The sequence below is a fragment of the Mobula birostris genome, chromosome 12 (assembly GCF_030028105.1).
Source record: "Mobula birostris isolate sMobBir1 chromosome 12, sMobBir1.hap1, whole genome shotgun sequence".
NCBI classification, from domain to species: Eukaryota; Metazoa; Chordata; class Chondrichthyes; order Myliobatiformes; family Myliobatidae; genus Mobula; species Mobula birostris.
Genome location: NC_092381.1, coordinates 114,605,088 through 114,625,690, shown reverse-complemented (window position 1 = coordinate 114,625,690; position 20,603 = coordinate 114,605,088). Strand labels below are relative to the sequence as shown.

The following is a 20,603-nucleotide window of genomic DNA, read 5'->3' as shown; positions in this document are numbered from 1 at the left end:
GTCCTCTTTGACTAGCTCCTTCAGCACACGGCTGAAGCTGTCTTCCCGACTCGAGTCTAAGGGTCACCACTCAGGTTTATTCATTATTCACATGTATGTCAATGGTTACAGTGAATCTCATCATTTGCATTAATAAACCATACTGCCCGTTACACCGCTGGCGTTTAGGGCAGGAATGAAGGTCCCCCATCTCTGGCGGTGTTCGTGGCTTCTTTCATCGTGTCAGCAGCTTCCCCTCGGTTTTCACGACTGTCAGTCATGCAAGTCCCAGATAGAGACTCAGGAATACTGTCCCACTGAGATTTAGAAGGATTCTTCATTGCTGTTTCCATAACAGTCTTGTTTTACGAGCCGGGGTTGTTGGCCCTGGGCTGAACCCCCAAACCTGGAGGGCTGGTGAGCCACTCTTAGTCTGGCCTCTACCCTTTGACCAGTTTGGCATGGGTGACCCGACCAAGAGTCAAAACACAAGGCCCTGACTCCAGCCAACATTGCTCTCCAGATCACTGAGGCACTGAAGCCTCCAAACCCAACGACAAGGTTGTGATCCTCTTGGAGGACTAACAAACCAAACCTTAATGTGTCGCTGCACATTCCGGTGCCAATACACCATGCAGGACAACAAAATAACAACAGCAACAACAAGAGCAGCAGTGGCCAAACAGGTCCCTCCCCCCAACCCCACCCATGCACACACAAGTTCAGGCCTTTTAACCCCAGTACTGGCTGCCACTGGACCTCTGACCACCAGTCCCCAGACATCTGACCTCCAACCCCCCAATCCCTCGCCCGGAGACTCACAGGGTTTGACTTTATAAATACAGGTCAATTTTCTTTCATTCAAGCTGTTTGGGCCAGGTATTCAGACTCATTTAATTAGCACGTGCACATGGGGAGGCGCGGTGTCATAGCACAACACTTTGCAGTACCAGGGACCCAGGTTCAATTCCTGCCGCTGTCTGTCAGGAGCTTGTACATTCTCCCCGTGACCGCGTGGGTTTCCTCCGGGTGCTCTGGTTTCCTCCCACAGTCCGAAGTCGTTCTACTTGGTCATTGTAAATGATCCCATGATTGGGCTAGGATTAAATCTGGGGATTGCTGGTGGGCAATTCTCATGGGGCCAGAAGGGCCTGTTCCACAGCGTATCTCAAAAAATAAATAAAATACTAACATTTTAGAAATGCGCCATTTCCATTTGTGACCGACGCACTCAAGAATGTGTTGGGGGCAGCCCACATTCTGACACCAACCAGCATAGCATGCCCACAACGTTCACAATCAACTAGAAAACCGAACAAACACTTGGTCTGCCTGAGCTAAATGCAGCTGTTTCTTTTCCCTTCGCAGATCTGAATATTTTAAATGAATATATCCTGAAGGACCTGGAGGAGGGGAGGGAGTTTCCAACCTCGCTGCCGTGCGACTATAGCAACGCACAGATCGGAGAGATCCGGAACCAGCTGATGGACACCGTGCCCGGGTGGGGTTGTTCGTCCGCCAATCTCCTGGCCATGGGTATGGACGGCCCTCAGCTGGTCGCCCGGGGCACAGGCTCGCCCCGGCTGGCTCCTAGGGCCGCCCGGACCGCCCAGCTGGGCAGCAGGGGTGCGGGCAACCCGGCCTCGGCAGCCAGGAGTGGGGCCGGCTCATCCGAGGCCAAGCACAGAGCAGCAGGGAGGGCGACCAGGAGCTCCGCGTCCTCGCGGCCCGCTCCCAGGTGCCTGCCTCTGCAGGGCCCGGGGGGCCTGCCCGACGGGGAGGAGCCCAAGCTGGTCATCATAGAGCAGCCGAAGCAGCGGGGAATGAGGTTCCGCTACGAGTGTGAGGGTCGGTCGGCAGGGAGCATCCCCGGGGAGAGTACGACAGAACTCAACAAGACCCTCCCCACCATCCAGGTGAGTGCAGTACCCACTCTGTTAGGTGTGGAGGGGAGGGAGACAGGGCAGAGGGTGTCGCTGTAGAACTGTAGAACGGAGATGAGGAGGAATTTCTTTATCCAGAGGGTGCTGAATCTGTGGAATTCATTGCCACAGAGATGCTGTGGAGGCCAAGTCATTGGGTCTATTTAAAGTGGAAGTTGATGAGTCAGGAAGTCAAAGCTTATGAGAAGACAGCAGGAGAGTCGGACATGATTGAATCCCGGAGCAGACTCACTTTACTGAATGGCCTAATTCTGCTCCTGTGTCATAGTCTACGGTCTAACATAACTCTGGAATAGGCCCTTCAGCCTGTAATGTGACTCCTGTGTGCAATGCCCAGTTAAACCTAACTTATTGTATCTGTACATGGTGCAAATCCCTCTATTCCATACACGTTCTGATCATCTTTTAAAAACCACTGTTGTATCTACTTCGAACACCAACCTGGTACAAACACTGACCGCTTTTTTAAAATCCTGAACATCAATGTAAAGCTCTCCCTCTTACAAATAAACTCTTCTCAGGCTTTCAGATGGGCACAGGTATCAATTACAACTAATTGTTTTTGATGACAGGCTCTGCCATCTTCTTCAGGGATGTTGCCTGGGCATGTCTAGTCCGGTGGTATTTGCACCCCTGTCATCCATCCCTTCTGATTGGTTAGACCTCATCCAATCAGGTTTCCAGTCTCCCACCTTGCTTACAATCGAATTCCAGGTCTTAGTTAGAGTGAGACCTTCATCTTTGTTGAATTTCTTTTCCGTTAGCCTGGCTTCTCTATTTTTCCACGGTTTCTGGAAGAATTATTAGGATCCTAAAGAAATACCATATTTATACCATCCACAAACCCATAAGAAAGCTCAAATCACAGCTTATGCAGGTCAAAGTTGACCTGGGACTCGGGTTGGCAGACACTTACAGGATTCCCTGTGAATGCACAGCAAGGCATATTGGCCAGGTGGGACACACAGTGGAAAGGTGCATCGAGGAGCACAGGACGTGTACCTGTTTGGTTTACCCAGAGAGATCGGGTGGTAACAGAGCACTGCATTCACAATGGCCATAGGATTGACTTCACCAGCAGAAAGCTACTGTGCTGTGCCAATGGCTTTTGGGACCACCTGGAACAGAAAGCCATTGAAATAAAACTCGAGGAAAAGGATTTTAACAAAGGCTAAGGTCTCAGAGGGGAAGACGCTGTTCCAAAAAGGTTAGGAGTGTGTCTTCGGGCTCCCTGATGGTAGGAATGAGAAGAGGGCCTGTCCTGGCTGGTGGGGGTTCTGAATGATGGATGCCGTGTTTCTTTTTTGAGCCGTTACTCTTTGAAGATGTCATGGATGGTGGCCAGGCTACTTCCAGTGATGGAGCTAGCTGAGTTTACAACTCTGAGGCTTTTTACAGACAGCAGTGGGATTCAAAAGAAGCTCGCTCGTGCTGTAAAAGAATCGGGGCCGCAACCGGGGGCCATATTAGTAACTAGCACAAAACACACGAGGAACTCAGCAGGTCGAGCAGCGGCAATGGAAATGAACAAACTACTGACGTTTTGAGCTGAGACCATGATAGTGTAGCAGTCAGCATGACACTTTCCAGCACCAGCGATCAGCAACTGGAGTTCAGTTTTCTGTAAGAAGTTCATTCAATTCATTATGTCATTAGTAAATATAGAACCATACAGCCAGAAACAGGCCATTCGGCCCACAATGTTATGCTAGATCAACTAAAAAGCAAATCAAAAACACCAAATACTAATCCCTCCTCCCTACACCGTCCATATCCCTCCATCTTCCTTGCATCCATGTTCCTATTCAAATGTCTCTTAAAAACCTCTAATGTATTTGCCTCTACCACCAGACCAGGCAACGCATCCACCACTCTCTGAGTAAAAAAACTTACCCCTCACATCCCCCTTGAACCTACCCCCCCCCCCCACCTTCAACGCATGCTCTCTGGTATTAGATGTTTCTAACCTGGGAAACAGATACTCTCTGTCCACTTGATCTCTGCCTCTCATAATCTTGTAAATCTCTATCAGATCTCCCCTCAGCCTCCAACACTCCAGAGAAAACAACCCAAGTTTGTCCAGCCTCTTGTGACAGCACATGCCCTCTAAACCAGGCAGCATCCTGGTAAACCTCTTCTGCACCCTCTCCAAAGCCTCAACACCCTTCCTACAGCAGAGCAACCAGAACAGTATACAAAACTCTAGATTTGGCCCGACCAGAGTTCTATAAAGTTGCAACCTAACCTTTTGACTTTTGAACTTAATGCCTCGACTAATACAAGCAAGCATTCCAGGAGCTGCCTTAACATCCTTTAAGGAGTTGTATTCTTCCTGTGACCAGAGTCACAGAGGCATACACGAGAGAAACATACTGAGTCTATGTCACCCATTTACGGTCTCTCTGAGGTCCTCTGTTGGTTAGGGTCAAAGTTCAAAACGAATTTATTATCTGAGAACCTGTTCCTGAATTGGTGAGTGTGTGCCTTCAGGCTCCTGTACCTCCTTCCTGATGGTAACGATGAGAGCAAAGTATCACCTGGGTGATGGGAGAGGGGGTCCTTAATGACGGACATGGCCTTTTGAAGATGTCCTCGCTGCTGGGGAGGCTCGTGCCCGTGATAGAGCTGACCGAGTTGACAGTGTTTTTCCGATCTCCAGCAGCAGGAATTGAACCCTCATCCCTGGCATGGTACAATGGTCATGTTAAAAGGGCCACAACGTCTGTGGGAAAACTTCAATTGAAGTGACGTGGGATTGGCTCTCACAGGGGGACCGGTTGAAGCGAACAGTGGGGTTGCTTGTTGGGTTCTGTGCTGGTCTGCTGAGTGCTATGTTGGTGCCGGAGCGCACGGTGCCAGTCGTGGATGCCCCCAGCACACCCTTGTGCAACTGGAGTATTTCACTGTGTTTCGGTGTACTCGTCATAAACTGGAAAAGAGCGTGGGGAAGAAGGAATTGAGTGTTATTCTGATGCATTTGGATGGGAAAAGATCCAGACGTTGGTGAGTTGGGCTGAATGGACTCTTGTATAGCCACTATACAGAGGTGGCATTGTAACATAGTAGTTAGCACAATGGTTTACAGTACTGTACCAGCAAACCGGGTTCAATTCCCGTCACTGCCTGTACATTTTCCCTGTGACCACGTGGGTTTCCTCTGGGTGCTCTGGTTTCCTCCCATAGTCCAAAGACATAGCGGTTGGTAGATTAATTGGTCATTGTAAATTGTCCCGTGATTAAGCTAGGACTAAATTGGGAATTGCTGGTTGCTGCAACTCAAACTGGGGGCTGAAAAGGCCCCCTCTGCGTTGTATCTCAATAGATAAACGATGGGTGTCGGGGTGGATATGTGTCTCTACCAAGGGAGGTGTAAAGCACTCCTTCCCTCTGCTGGCCTGCAGATCACCCTTGGACAAGGTGTAGCACCTGCTTAGCCCCTAATCAGGGTCACGTGAAGCCATGGGACCAGGTGGTGGATGGTCGTATGAGCAGCTGATGCAGATCACAAGCCCTGGTTATGCGACCACTGACGCCAGGCAGAGTATTGATAATGGCTGAGGTCACCCATTTTGTAAGGACTCTGCCCAGAATAAGGAAATAGCAAACCACTTCTGTAGAAAAATTTGCCAAGAACAATCATGGTCGTGAGACCATGTTTGTCCACCATATAGGACACTGCACATCATGATGTCATACGGCATGGCACAGAATGATGATGTCATATGACATGGCACATCATGATGTCATACAGCATGGCACATCATGATGATGACGGCTCCTAACCACTGCCTCTACTTGCTCTTGCCCATCCTTTTTCAGAATATCTCCGACTGGTGTCTACAGACATCTGAGGATTCGCATACAGAATATACTACTCGATTTGAATCACAGAAAAGTACAGCACGGAAACAGGCATTTTGGCCCTTCTAGTCCATTTAAACTGCCTACTCCTATTGACCTGTACCAGGATAGTAGCCTTCCAATATCCTGACCATCCATGTACCTATCCAAAGTTCTCTTAATTGTTGAAATCAAGCTTGAATGCACCACTTGTGCTGACAGTCAATTCCACACTATTTCCACCCTGTAAGTGAAGGTTTCCCTCGTTTCCTTAAACCTTTCACCTTTAACCAATAACCTCTAGTTGTCATCCCACCCAACATCAGTGGAAAAAACCTGCTTGCTTTTACCCTATCTACACCCCACAATTTTGTATACCTCTGTCAAAACTTCTCTCAGTCTTCTATGCTCCAAGGAATAAAGTCCTAACCTACTCAATCTTTCCTTAAAACTCAGGTCCTCTAGTCCCGGAAACGTTCTTAGAAATTTTCTCTGTACTCTTTCAAACTTATTTACATTTTTTCTGTAGGTAGGTGACTAAAACTGCACACAGTCCTCCAAATCTGGCCTCACCAGCGTCTTGTACAACTTCAACATGACATTCCGTCTCCTGTAGTCAATATTTTGATTTACAAAGACCAAAGTGCTTGGTGATTGTATGATCGTATTAGTTCGCTACCGGCAATGAAAATATGGGAGGAACACAAGGAGTTTGTACGTTCTCCCCATGGCCGTGTGGATTTCCTCTGGGTGCTCTGGTTTCCTCCCACAGTCTAGAGACTGTGGTTCAAGGGTTAATTTGTCAGTGTAACTTGTCCTGTCATTTGGCTAGGAACAAATCTGGATATTGCTGGATGGTGCAGCTTGTTGGGCCAAAAGGGCCTATTCTGCACTGTATCTCAATAAATAAAAATAAATTAAAATGACAGAAGTAGATCTGTAGGGATTCTCAGAAAAAAAACTGAGTGTAGGATTTCTGCGAGATTTGTAGAATCGTCAGCACAGAAGCAGGCCATCTCATCCATGCCGATGGTGATATCTGTCTGTGAGAATCTGTGTGTCTCCACCTCTCGGAGCGAGAGGGCATAGTTCACTGTGTAAAGGAGCAGGTTTCTCCACACCAGAATGTGGAAGTGGTGTGTATGTAGATCGAGCTGTTAGCAGAAGTGGTAGAGGGAGGATACAATTTTTTAAAAAGGGTTATTTGTAGAAGTACATGCATGAGGAAGGTTTTAGACCAACATCAGAAAAATGGGCCTAGCAAATTAGACATCTTGTTTGCTGTGGATGATTTGGGCATAAGGGGCATGTTTGTCTGCCGTGTTTATCATCTCCTCCTCCTTCTTGGGCCTATGGAGCACAGACCATTGATGACCTCCCACCTCCTTCATCCAAAGACGATGGTATGTTTGCAGTTGATCAATGTTTCTGTAATCCATTGTATGCAGTATCAGCCTACACAGCTTCACCGGAGCCCTATCGGCCTGCCTTGCCCGTTCCCAACCATGGGAACGTAAGGTTACACTTTGAGTCACTCCATCCCAGTTCAAAGTCAATTTTATTGGAGTACATAGATGCCACCACATACAACCCTGAGATCATTTTTGTCCAACAGCATTTAATGTCGTGTTTGTATCTGCCTCTGCCTTTTGCAGCTCGTTGCATATACCCAACGATCTCGTGCGTGCGTGTGTGTGTGTGTTTCTGTGTATGTCTGTGTGTGTGTAAGTAAAACATATCCCACAGATCTCGGTTGAATTTCTGTCCCCTCATCTTCACTCTGAATCCTCTTGTTTTTATTGTCCCACACCTTTGGGGGAAAAGGACTAACTTTACACCCTTTCTGTACTCCTCATAGTTTTCTCAGTCTCTATCAGGTCACCCCTACGTTCAGGTGGAAGAAACCATCTTTCCTCAGAAGCAGAGCCCCTGTTCCAGCTGTGTAGCAGCTCGTTCAACAGGTGTCAAGAGTTCCAAGTTCAATTCCACCTTTGAGGAGTTTGTACGTTCACTTTGTGACCATATGGCTTTCCTTTCAGTCCAAAGATATACGGGTTAGTAGTTCAATTGGCCATTATAAACTGTCCCGTGATTGGGCTAGGGGTAAATTGGTGGGTTGTTGGCGGCCTGGCTTGAAAGGCTGGATGGGCCAATTCCACACTACCTCTAAATAAATAAAAACCTTTGTCTATCCGCAATGCCCCAAAGTTGACAGGGCTGAACGATGAGCTTGGAGTTTCGTGCACACTGGACTAAGGACAGTGGATGGGTTTTATTCTGTGATAATCTGGCAGGATGTGCTTTGGGTTGTAGGTAGAATGGTAGCACAGGGATTAACGTCCTGCTCTCGAGAGCGGGCTGTAAGATCAGGGTACCGCAGCCGTGCGGCCGCGCGGTAAGTGAAATACTCCCACGCTCATAGCCTTTGTTGCTGCACAGCTGGAATTTTCTCTTGTATAGATATCTGTTTATTTATTGTGATACAGCACAAATAGGCTCTTCCGGCCCTTTGAGCCACACGACAGGGCAACCCCCAATTTAACCCTGCCCTAATCACGGGACAATTTACAATGATCAATGAATCTACCGACTGGTAAGCCTTTGAACTGTGGGAGGAAACCAGCGCACCCAGAGGGAGCCCACACGGGGGGAGTGTACAAACTCCTTGCAAGCAGCAATGGGAATTGAACCTGGGTCGTCTGCACAGTGAAGCAATGTGCTAAGCACTATGCTACTGTGCCAGCCGTCATATGTTAACATAAAGGGCTGTGCAGCTTTCAGGCCAAGGGAACATTGCCCACCGCTGTCTGTAAGGAGCTTGTATGTTCTCCCTGTAACCGTGCGTGTTTCTCCGGGTGCTCCAGTTTCCTCCCATGTTCCAAAGGTGTACATGTTAGGGTTTAGTAAGTCATGGACACACTACGTTGTGATTGGAAATGTGGCGACACTGGCAGACTGCCCCCAGCACATCTTCAGACTGCGTTGTTGTTGATGCAACATGATACATTTCCCTGTGTGTTTCGATGTTTCAATATCCATGTAACAAATAAAGTAGATCTTTAAATATCTCACAGCTATGGACGTGTAAGTTGCTCGGACTTCAGGTGGTCATCTGCTCTCCACTGCAGCGATAAACCGACACGCCCAGTACTCGCTGGAGAAGCACTCTTGTCAAAGCCGACTTCGGCGCTGAAATAATTCTTGTGGGAAGAGTTTTGTGCTGGCTTTATTTGGAGAGGAATGCTTGGAGGGGATTTTATTCGGGAGTTTGAGGCATTGCCTTGGGTGGATTCCCATAGTTTTCTTGCAATTTCTGCAGATTCTTGCAGTTCCCACAACAAGGGAGTTTTTGAGGGGTTTTTCCACCGCACCTGTCAGTATTTACATATCATTGGAATGTGATACCTGACTTTCTGCAGCATCTCTCCTGGAGTTGCTGAAGAATCTTTCACAAGCACAGTTACTGTTGTGTTGTGGCAACTGTAGTATCCGGGTTGTGCGGAGTAAACTCCCACCAAGTATCAACAAAAGAATTGATCAGATTGAGTTTTAGTCGTGCTGGTTGTGACGTCAATATTGGACCCTGGGAACCAAGGAGAAGCTGCTTTTCTTTGGAAAAGGATTCCAACCCAATGGCATGAACTTTGATTTCTCAAACTTAATGGTCATTATAACCCCAACCACCCACCCCAGTTCTCTCTTCCTCCATTCCCCATTCTGTCTGTGGTAACAAGTTCCACAGATTCATCACCCTGTGGCTGAATTCCTCCTCAATATTTCAATTTAATATCAGATAATGTATAACGTATACAACCTGGAATTCATACTCTCCACAGACATCCTCAAAACGGCAAAAAAAACCCAAAGAATAAATGACAGAAAAAATGTAAGGAGCCCAAAGATCCCACACCCCACCCCATGCACATGCAGTATCAACCCTCCCTCTCCCCCACTTGTTCTAGTATGAAGCATCAGCATTCCCACCACCCACCACGCCACCACAGCAAAGCCCCAAAGGGAGACCATGGCGTACAGCTCATCAAAAACTAACTGTTCACTTTAACATTTCAACATCCCACAGGCACTTTTTCTCACTAACAAAGGAGAGACAGACATCGCTGCATCTACAGTGAAAGGAGAGTAAACAGCTTCGTCCTCAATTCTAAAAAGATGTCCTTTTATTCTGAGGTTTAGACTCCCCAATGAGTGGAAGCATCCTCTCCATGTCCACATTTTTCTAGACTTTCAGTATTTGGTGTGTTTCAATGAGATCTTGCCCCTCCCCACCCCCATCTTTCTGAAGACTACATCATACGCCCCTGTGTTAAGACTGTCTGTCTTGTGATCGTTGTGAACCTTTGCTGGACCCTCTCTGGAGTCTTTAAGGAGAGGAGGTGTACAGAAGTTGGTCAGTCACAGAAATGTCACTGCCTGAGGACGCGATCTTAACAGTTTTGTGTGTAAACTCTTACTGCTGACTTTTGAACCTGCGATCACTTCTGAGTTGGATGCCACTGAGAACAGCCACACCAAACCCCTTGGGGGAGTGGACAGGTCTCGCTCTTTCCAAGTTGGCAAGGTTTTGTGGGTTTGGTTCCCACTCCGGCAATACGGGCTCAGCGGTCCCGGCTGTTACAGACAGTGGAGCCCTGAGGGAGCGCTGCCGCACCAGGGATGCATTCTTTCGATTGAGCCCCTGTGTGTTTCCTCAAGTGGATGTTAAGGAACAAATTTCATCTCCATTGTCCTTCCAATATTTATCCATTGACCAATGTCAGAAAATGGGACAAGTGTGGGTTTCAGGTTCCTGAACCTGGTGATGTGAGTCCTGAGACTCCTTTGCCTCCTTCCTGATGGCAGCAGCGAGAAGAGAGCGTGTCCTGGGTGGTAGAGATCCCTGATGGTGGATGCTGCTTTCCTGCGACAGCATTTTAAGCAGATGTGCTCAGTGGTGGGGAGGTATTTACCTGTGATGGACTGGGCCCCATTCACTATTTTTTCTTGTAGGATCTTCCACTTCTGTAGAGGCTTGTCAAAGTTTTAGATGTCACACCGAATCTTTGCGAACTCCTAAGGAAGTAGAAGTGCTACTGTGCTTTCTTTGTAATTACACTTGCGTGCAGGTCTTCTCAAGTAATAACTCTGAGGAATTTGAAGTTGCTAACCGTCTCCCTCTGGTTCTCTTCTCCTGAAGTCAATAATCAGCTCCTTGGTCTTGTTGTCACGCATTCCGACGCCAACATGGCATACTCACGATGTTCAGCAGAGCAGCACACTCAGCAAAAACAAAACAGCGGCAGTGCAGGCTCTTCCCCGTCCCCCCCATTCTTCCCACAACCAGACAGGCTGCCTCTGGGCCTCCAGTCCTTGTCCCTGGGGTGTCAGACATGTAGACTTCAGCTCAGGACACCGATCGTGGGTTTGACCTACGGGCCTTGACTTATAGGCATGCATGGACCCCGAATCCTGGGCCTCCAGTCCTTGTCCCTGGATTCTTGGACTCGCAGACTTTGTCCCAGGATGCCAGTTGTGGAATTGACCTACGGGCTCACACGGGACCCCTAATCACTGTAAATTGTACTGTAATTGGGTTAGGGGCTGCTGTGGTAATGTGGCTCGTAGGGCTGGCAGTGTCTACTCTCTTGTACCAATAAATGTATAGAATAATAACCGTAACACAGTTAATGAACAACCGCTCAACTAGGATTTTGGCCAGCATGCAGAAGACAACAAGCTGTGCCAATACAAAAAGTTGAAACAACAATAATTATAAATAAGCAATGGATATTGAGAACATGAGATGGACAGTCTTTAAATGTGAGTCCATTAATTATGGGAACATTTCGATGAGGGGGCAAGTAAAGTTATCCCCTTTGGTTCAAGAGCCTGATAGCTTATGAGCCAAAATTCCAGCCCACAATGCAGGAAGTTTGCCAGGCGAAACGGCTATGTCACTCCAGCTACACATTTTCCAAGTTTTTTTTCCAACACTATGATATATTTATTGGTTTTTATGTCCGCACTGTACCGTTACCACAAAACAACAAATTTCATGACAGTGCATCTGCTTGAGTTGGATCTTGAGGTCAGCTCTAAAAAAAATGGCCGTTGGTGATCGGTGTCTTCTTCTCCCCCTCCTCCCCCCCCCCCCATCCAGATCCAGAACTGGCAAGGTGAAGTCAAGGTGATCATCTCGCTGGTAACCAAGGATGAGCCCTACAAGCCCCACCCACACAGCCTGGTGGGGAAGGACTGTCAGAACGGCATCTGTGAAGTGACCGTCAGCCCCAAGTGCAATATGAAAGCCAGGTGAGAAAGGGACCTGGGTTCTGCAGGGCGGAGGCTGATATCTGTTCTTCCTGACTCCGACCGCCCCATGACTGGTGGCCTGCTTGTATAGTGGGTTGTTCACCATGGCAACGCACTGTACACTCAGTGGCCACTTTACTAGTATCTTTGTACACCAGCTCGTTAATGCAAATGTCCAATCAGCCAATCATGTGGCAGCAACTCAGTGCATAAAAGCACGCGGACATGGTCAAGAGGTTCGGTTGTTGTTCAGGCCAAATATCAGAAAATGGGAAAAAAATATCTAACCTTGAAATGATTGTTGGTGTCTGATGGGGTGGTTGAGTGTCTCAGAAACTGCTGATTTCTGGGGATTTTCATGCATAGCAGCCTCTAGAGTTTACAGAGGATGGTGCAAGAAATAAAAATCAGTGGGTGAAAACACCTTGTTAATGAGAGTGGTCAGCGGAGAATGGCCAGACAGGAACTCAAACACCACGTGTTAAAACAGCGGTGTGCAGAAGAGCTTCTCTGAACACACAAATTGTTGAAACTTGAAGCGGATGGGCTAAGCAGCAGAAGACCACGAACATACACTCCGTGGCTACTTTGTTAGGTACAGGAGGTAGCTAATAAAATGGCTACAGAGTGTATAGTATACGTTTCATTTAGTTTCTGGGAACAAGTGCCAGGGTTTTATTGAGGTAAATGACGAAGGGTCTCGGCCTGAAACGTCGACTGCACCTCTTCCTACAGATGCTGCCTGGCCTGCTGCGTTCACCAGCAACTTTGATGTGTGTTGCTTGAACATAATAGGCTGTTCATGGAAAGACTTAGAAAAGTATATCACTGAACCAGGTCCTTCGGCCCATCTAGTCTGTGCTGAACTATTTAAACAACCTACTCCCATTGACCTGCACCCGGACAATAGCCCTCCATACCCCTACCATCCGTATACCTATCCAAACTTCTCTTAAATGTTGAAATGGAGCTCACATGCACCACTTGTGATGGCAGCTTATTCCACACTCTCACCACCCTCTGAGTGAAGAAGTTTCCCCTCATATTCCCCATAAACTCTTCACCTTTCGTCCTTAACCCATGACCTCTGGTTGTAATCCCGTGCAACCTTACTGGAAAAAGCCTGACTTCCTTTGGCAAACACCAGAGATTCTGCAGGTGCTTGAAGTCTTGAGCAACACACCCAAACTTGGGCATCTATGGAGGGGAATAAACAGTTGAATTGTCAGGCAAAGACACTTCATCAGGACAGGGAGGGAACAAAATGAAGCCACGTTAAGAATGTGGGAGGAGGGAAGGACTACGTTGGCAGGTGAGAGCACGTGAGAAGGAAGGTGGGTGGGTGAGGCGGGGGATGAAGTGAGCAGCTGGGAGGGGATTGCTGGAAGAGGGCAAGGAGGAGGGATTTGATGGAGGAGAGTGGCCAGTGGGAGAAAGGGAAGGAGGAGGGAAACCAGAGGGAGGTGATAGGCAGCTGAACAGAAGAGAAGGGGTGAGAGAGGATCCAGAATGGAGACTGGAGAAGATTAGATTAGCTTTCTTTGTCATTTGCACCTCAGAACATTGAAGCATACAGTGAAATGAATCATTTCCATCAATGACCAACAGTCTGAGGATGAGCTGGGGGCAGCCCACAAGTGTCGCCACTCTTCAGGCGCCAACATAGCATTCCCAGAACTTACTAACCGGACCCATGAGTGTGGGAGGAAATGGAGCACCTGGAGGAGATCTGTGTGATCAATGGGAGGACCTGCAAACTCCTTCCAGTCAGTGGCCGCATTGAATCGTGATTGTTGGTGCTGTAAAGCCTTCTGAGAGAGAGTAGGGGAGACTGATTACACTGGACAACAAATTTTTTTGGAAGTGTTGCTTCCTCTGAATTTTTTTTTATGTTTATGAAAAACTGCTTGAAGCTGAACACAAAAATAATTTCAGACTACTTGTATCACATAGGAATTCGGAAAAACAAGAAACTAAATATAATGCGTTTAATTACATAACAGTGCTGATGCTTGTCAAAAGTTCAACTCAGCTAAAGATGTTTTGTTGATGATTTTCATTTGTACTCAGTGTCTGAGGCTTCTCGCTCAAGTGTCCAACAATAATCAGCCAGCTTTGATGGATTCCAGTTGCCCTGATACAGTTTCTCCATGACCGCAATGTCCTGGTGAAACCTCTCACCATGCTCGTCACTGACAGTGCCAAGATTTGCAGGGAAGAAGTCTAAATGGGAATGCAGAAAATGAATCTTTAGTGACATGTTGTATTTAATGGTTTCAGCTTGCAATGTGGGCAACATTTTAATAGACTTGAATTATGAATTGAAATAACAAATGTATGTGATTTTTTTTTTTAATGGTGCATGATGGGGAAATTTCATGGTGATTTTCATGATCAGCAGCCCAAGATCCATATGATACAACCAAAAGTATTTAAGAAGCAAAATCTTTGTTGTCCATTGTTACCAGAGGTCAGAGGAATTGATGTTCGTGCCATCCAGCTGCAGGCTTCTCTGGTGTTGCTCCTCTTACTGATTGGTCATTTGTTTATTTGTGTCGCGTGTAATGAGGAACAGAGGAAAAAAACGTTTCATAAACACGAGAAATCTTGTAGATGCTGGAAATCCAGAGCAGCACACACAAAATGTTGGACGAACTCAGCAGGTCAGGCAGCACCTATGGAAATGAATAGGTGGTCGCTGTTTTGGGCCAAGACCCTTCATCGGGACTGGAAAGGGAGGAGGGAGGCCCCAGAATAAAAAGATGGGGGGAAGGAGATGGAGGCTGGCTGGAAGGTGATAGGTGAAGCTAGGTGGGTGGGAAAGGTCGAGGGCTGGAGAAGAAGGAATTTGATAGTAGAATCACTGCTCCCCATCTATAATTTCTTCGGCTCTTCAAGTTTTCGAGCACATTTTGACTCAGACTTGCCCTTTTGCCAATCACCTGTCCAGCTCTTGGCTCCATCCCTCCCCCTCCTGTCTTCTCCCATCATTTTGGATCTCCCCCTCTCCTTCCCACTTTCAAATCTCTTACTAGCTCTTCCTTCAGTTAGTCCTGATGAAGAGTCTTGACCCGAAACGTCGACTGTACCTCTTCCTATAGATGCTGCCTGGCCTGCTGTGTTCACCAGCAACTTTGATGTATGTTGCTTGATAGGGGAGTGGACAATAGGAGAAAAGGAGGGGGGGAGGGGACCTCTGGGGGAAGTAATCGGGAGGCGAGAAGAAGTAAAAGGTCAGAGTAGGGAATAGAGGAAAAGAGGAGGGGGAGTTTTTTTTACTGGAAGGAGAAATCGATATTCATGCCATCATGTTGGAGGCTGCCCAGGCGGAATACAAAGTGTTGCTAATTGGCATAGTGTCAAGAAGTTTAGAGAGCTAAGTGTGTATCTCAAGGATTGACGTGGGAGAAGTGGGTTTGAATTTGTGGTAAACTGGCACCAGTATTGGGGAAGGACGGAGCTGTACCAATGGGACAGGCTCCACCGTAACCGTGATGGGACCTGGATCCTGGCGAACCGCATAACTCGGGCTATGGATAGAGTTTTAAACTAAATAGCAGGGGAGTGGGTTCAGCAGATCGGAGAAGTATGGATAAAGTAAAAGAGAAAAGTGTGGATAAAGATAAACGCAAAAGTTAAAGAAGAGAAAAGCAAGGGTGGAGTGGAGAAAAGTCAAGTGCAAATAGACAAAGGCTACTAGATTCTAAAAGCACAATGAGTGTAAGAGCACTTTATCTGAACGCCCATAGTATTCAAAACAAGGTCAGTGAACTCATGGTACAAATCAGTACAAGGGCTATGATTTAGTGGCCATTACAGAAACGTGTTTGCAGGGTGGAGAGGATTGGGAATTAAATATCCAAGGATATCAGGTGATACAGAAGGATAGGCAGGAAAGTAAGGGAGGTGGGGTGGCACTCTTAGTTAAGGATGAGGTCAGGGCGATAGTGAGAGATGATATAAGATCTAAGGAGCAGAACGTTGAATCCATCTGGTAATGCAGCCAGTTAGAATAATAGCCAATAATATTAAAGAGGATACCAAAAGTTAGATATCAGCCCACTGGAAAATGATGCCAGAGAGGTAGTAATGAGGGACAAGGAAATGGCGGATGAACTGCATAAGTATTTTGCACCAGTCTTCACAATGCAAGCCACTAACAGTATGCTGGAAGTTCAAGGGTGTTAGGGGGGCATAAGTGTGGGAACTTGCCATTACTACGAAATTACTCGGTTCTAGGGAAACTGAAAGATTTGAAGGTAGGATGCTGTCCATGGTACATCTGTAGAAATTTGCAAGAGATTTTGGTGACATACCAAATCTCCTCAAACTCCTAATGAAATATAGCTGCTGTCATGCACTCTTTTGTAATTACGCCAGGCCTAGGTTAGATTTAAACTTGAAACTGCTCACCCTTTCCACTTCTGATCCTTCCATGAGGACTGCTGTGTGTTCCCTTGACATCCCTTTCCTGAAGTCCAGAATCAATTCCTTGGTCTTACTGACATTGAGTGCAAGGTTGTTTTGCAACACCACTCAACCAGCTGATCAGTCTCATTCCTGTACACCTCAGTAAGTCTGATATGTACAGAATCAGGGAAAAAAACTGCAGAAGGTTTTAAACTCAGCCAGGCCCATCATAGTCACTAGTCTCCACAACATCCAGGACATCGAGGGCATCTTCAAAAGGTGATGCCTGAAAAAGATGGCATCCATCATTAAGGACCCCCATCATGTCTTGTTCTTATTGTTACCGTCAGGGAGGAGGTCCAGAAGCCTGAAGACACACACTCAATGATTCAGGAACAGCCTCTTCCCCTTTGCCGTCAGATCTGTGAACAGTCCGTGAACTCTATCTTGCTGTTTTGCTTTCCTTTTACACATTTTTTATATATATTTGACTGTAATTTTTATGTATTGCACTGTACTGCTGCCACAAAACCTCAAATTTCGCAACCTCTGTCAGTGATTATGAATCTGCTTCTGATTATAAACCCTCAACAGTAGATCAGGTGCTTCCAATGCAGCCGGTGAGACCCATCATAAATGGGGGGATTGCTTTGTCAAGCTCCTCCACTACATCCAACAGAGGTGGGATTTCCCGATGGTCAAACACTTTAATACCAATTCCCTTTCCCGTTCCAATGTGTCTGTCCAAGGCTGCCTCCCGTGCCAAGGTGAGGCTACCCTCAGAGTGGACCAGCAACGCCTTGTATTCCGTCTGGGTAGCCTCCGACCTGATGACATGAATAACCATTTCTCCTTACGGTAAGAAAATTCCCCCGCCCTTCCTTCCACTCGTCCTCTGGCTCTTATCTCTCCCCACCTGCCTATCAGCTCCCCCTGCGTCTCCTCCTTCCCTTTCTCCAATGGTCCACTCTCCGCTCCTGTCAGATTGCTTCCTCTCCAGCCCTTTACCTTTCCCACCCACCTGGCTTCACCTATCACCTTCCAGCTTGTTATTCTGTAGTCTTCCCCTACCTTTTCAGTCCCAAAGAAGGTGCTAGGCCCGAAATGTTGACTCGTTATTCATTTCTATAGATGCTGCCTGACCTGCTGAGTTCCTCCAGCATTGTGCTTGTGTTGCAGTGCATCATTTTTTGTATACTAGTCCTGCTTCCTTATTCTCCGCTCAAGAAGCAGATCCCAGTCTGTCGTATATTGTGAAGCCATGCCCTGAGAGGATAAAGATAATTAATAAATGCTGGCACTGTGGAGAGTTTCAGAGATGGATGTTTGTTTATTGAGTTACAGTGTGGAGTAGGCCCTTCACACTCTGTCAACCAGCAACCCCTCGATTTAACCCTGGCCTAATCATGGGACAATTTACAATGACCAGTCAGCCTCATTACTGGTAGGTCATCGGACTGTGGGAAGAAACTGGAGCACCGGGAGGAATCCCACACAGTCACGGGGAGACTGTACTAACCCCTTACAGGCAGCGACGGGAATTGAGCCTGGGTCACTTGTACTGTACAGTGTTGTGCCACTCTGCCCCCTTTTCTTCTACACACAGAGAGTGGGTGCATGAATGCTCTGCCAGGACCGGTGGTCGAGGCAGGTACATTAGGGACGTTCGAGGGACTCTTAGAAAGGCAGAGGGATGATAGAAAAGTGGAGGGTTATGAAGGAGGGAAGGGTTAGTTGATCTTGCAGTAGGTTAAAAGGTCAGTACAACATCATGGACCAAAGGGTCTGTATTGTGCTGTACTGTTCTATGTTTGAACAGCAGTTCCCACACGATGTAAATGAATCCTTTCTTTCCTCAATTCCAGCTTCGCTAACCTTGGCATTCAGTGCGTGAAGAAAAAAGAAGTCACAAAGGCCATCGAGCATCGGCTGAAACTTGGGATCGACCCTTTCAATGGTAAGGTGGTGTTTGGAGCAGTAAGGCTGTGCTGCGCGTTCCCGGGCCGAGTTAAAAGGTTGAGAAGCTGTTTCTTAGCAAAGGTAGCAGCCGGATCTTTTTCTTAAGAATGTGAAAGTGAGGGCAATCTGCTCATTCAAAGTGAAATACTTCAGAATTTCTGAATGAAGAGAATGCAATCAATTCAATAAGAGACGTGGTTCATATTTCAGGTTGGTAAACCCACAGATTGTCTCCTTTGAGGAGGGTCTTTCTCTCTCTCTCCACCATCACTCTCTCTCCCCACTACTCTCTCCCCCTCCCTATCTCTGCCACCACTCTATACCCCTCCTCCCTCTCTCTGCCACTGCTCTCTCTCCACCCCACCCCGCTGCCACACTCTCTGTCACAGCAGGGACTGGAAATGCGATCCTGTGCTAGGTTTAAACACGAGATTCTGCAGCTGCTGAAAATCCGAGGAATACACACAGCGTACTGTAGAAACTCAGCAGGTCAGGCAGCGTCTATGAAGGGGAATAACAGCTGCAGTTCCGATCCGAGATCCTTCATCAGGACTTGGTAGGTTTGTGAAAGGTGTGGTTAAGCCAGTAAATTGAACCACTCTTGTCCTTCCAAGACACTGAATCAGCCTTGATGGACCAAAAGATAGAGGAGCAGAATTAGGCCATTTGGCCCATCAAGTCTGCTCCACCATTCCACCATGGCTGATTTATTTTCCTACTCAACCCCATTCTCCTGCCTTTTCCCTATAACCTTTCATGCCCTATCAACCTCCACTTTAAATAGACCCAATGACCTGGCCTCCACAGCATCCGTAGTAATGAATTCCACAGATTCATCACCCTCTGGCTAAAGAAACTCCTCATCTCCATTCTAAATGGACATCTCTCTATTTTGAGGTTGTGTCCTCTGGTCGTAGACTCCTCCACTATCTTCCTCACATCCACTCTGTTGAGGCCTTTCAATATCCATTCGGTGTCAATGAGATTCCCCCTCTGAACAGGGCCAGAGTCATCAAACATTCCTCATTCATTCCCAGAATCATCCTCGTGAACAATCTCTGCACCCCCTCCAATGCCAGAACATATTTTCTTAGATAAGGAGCCCAAAGCTTCTCACACTACTCCATGCAGTCTGACCAATGCTTCAGTATTACATCCTTGCTTTTGTATTCTAGTCCTCTCAAAACAAATGTTGACATCGCATTTGTCTTCCTCAACGCGGACTCAACCTGCGAGTTAACCTTCTGGGAATCTTGCATGAGAGCTCCCAAGTTCCTTTGTACCAATATTTCAGAATTTTCTCCCCACTTAGAAGAGTCAACATCTTTATTCCTTCTACCAAAGGACCAGGGTATGTATCCCAGCAGGGGTGGCGTGTGAATGAAACCTATCGAATGGTGGATGGCCTTCATAGAGTGGATGTGGAGAGGACGTTATCCATTGTAGGAAAGTCTAAGCCTAGAGGACGCAGCCTCAGAATAGAGGGGTGTCCTTTTAGAACGGAGATGAAGAATTTCTTTAGCCAGAGAGTGGTTTATCTGTGGAATACTTTGCTACAGGCAGCTGTGGAGGCCAAGTCATTATGTATATTTAAGGCTGAGGTTGATAAGATTCTTGATTGGTCTGGGCATGAAGGAATACAGGGAGAAAGCAGGAGATTAGGACTAAGGGGAAAATTGGATTAGCCATGATGAAATGGCAGAGCAGACTCAATGGGCCAAATGGCTTAATTTTGCTGCTATATCCTATGGCGTATCTAGTGAAATTGGTTGTCTGCGGTAGCAGTACAATACAACGCATATTTTTTTTAAAAAACCATAAATTGTAAGAAAGTGTACAGCAGACGAGTGCATTCTGCAGATATGAAACCCTGAGCCACAGTATACCACCATCAGAGAGACTGGACACCTTAAGCAACAGATGAAATGGCAATAGTAAGAATTCTGCATTTCTGACAAGTGTTTCACAGGAATCAGATTCCTGGGGATTTTCCAATTTTTTTTTTGTCATCTCCCTCTATGCATCTGAAGCTTGATTTTATATAAAACAAAGCATGCAAATACTCTTGTGCTTTGGAACCAGGTGGCTGCACTTGTTTTCGGTTTCTAACGGTTTCTGTTGCCATGTGACAAAGATAGAGAGTTAAATTTAACGGCTCCGAGA

General features: G+C 46.9%; 1 protein-coding gene across 4 annotated transcripts in view; it reads left to right on the top strand.

The window, feature by feature from the left end:
• The window catches only part of LOC140206216 (transcription factor RelB-like), a 74,034-nt gene that overhangs the window by 31,006 nt on the left and 22,425 nt on the right, over positions 1-20,603 (top strand). For all 4 annotated transcript variants that reach the window (XM_072274535.1, XM_072274538.1, XM_072274536.1 and 1 more), the window contains 3 exons: positions 1,348-1,895; positions 11,920-12,071; positions 18,347-18,438. In XM_072274535.1, coding sequence (XP_072130636.1) covers positions 1,348-1,895; positions 11,920-12,071; positions 18,347-18,438 — 792 coding nt within the window. The remainder of the gene's footprint in view (positions 1-1,347; positions 1,896-11,919; positions 12,072-18,346; positions 18,439-20,603) is intronic.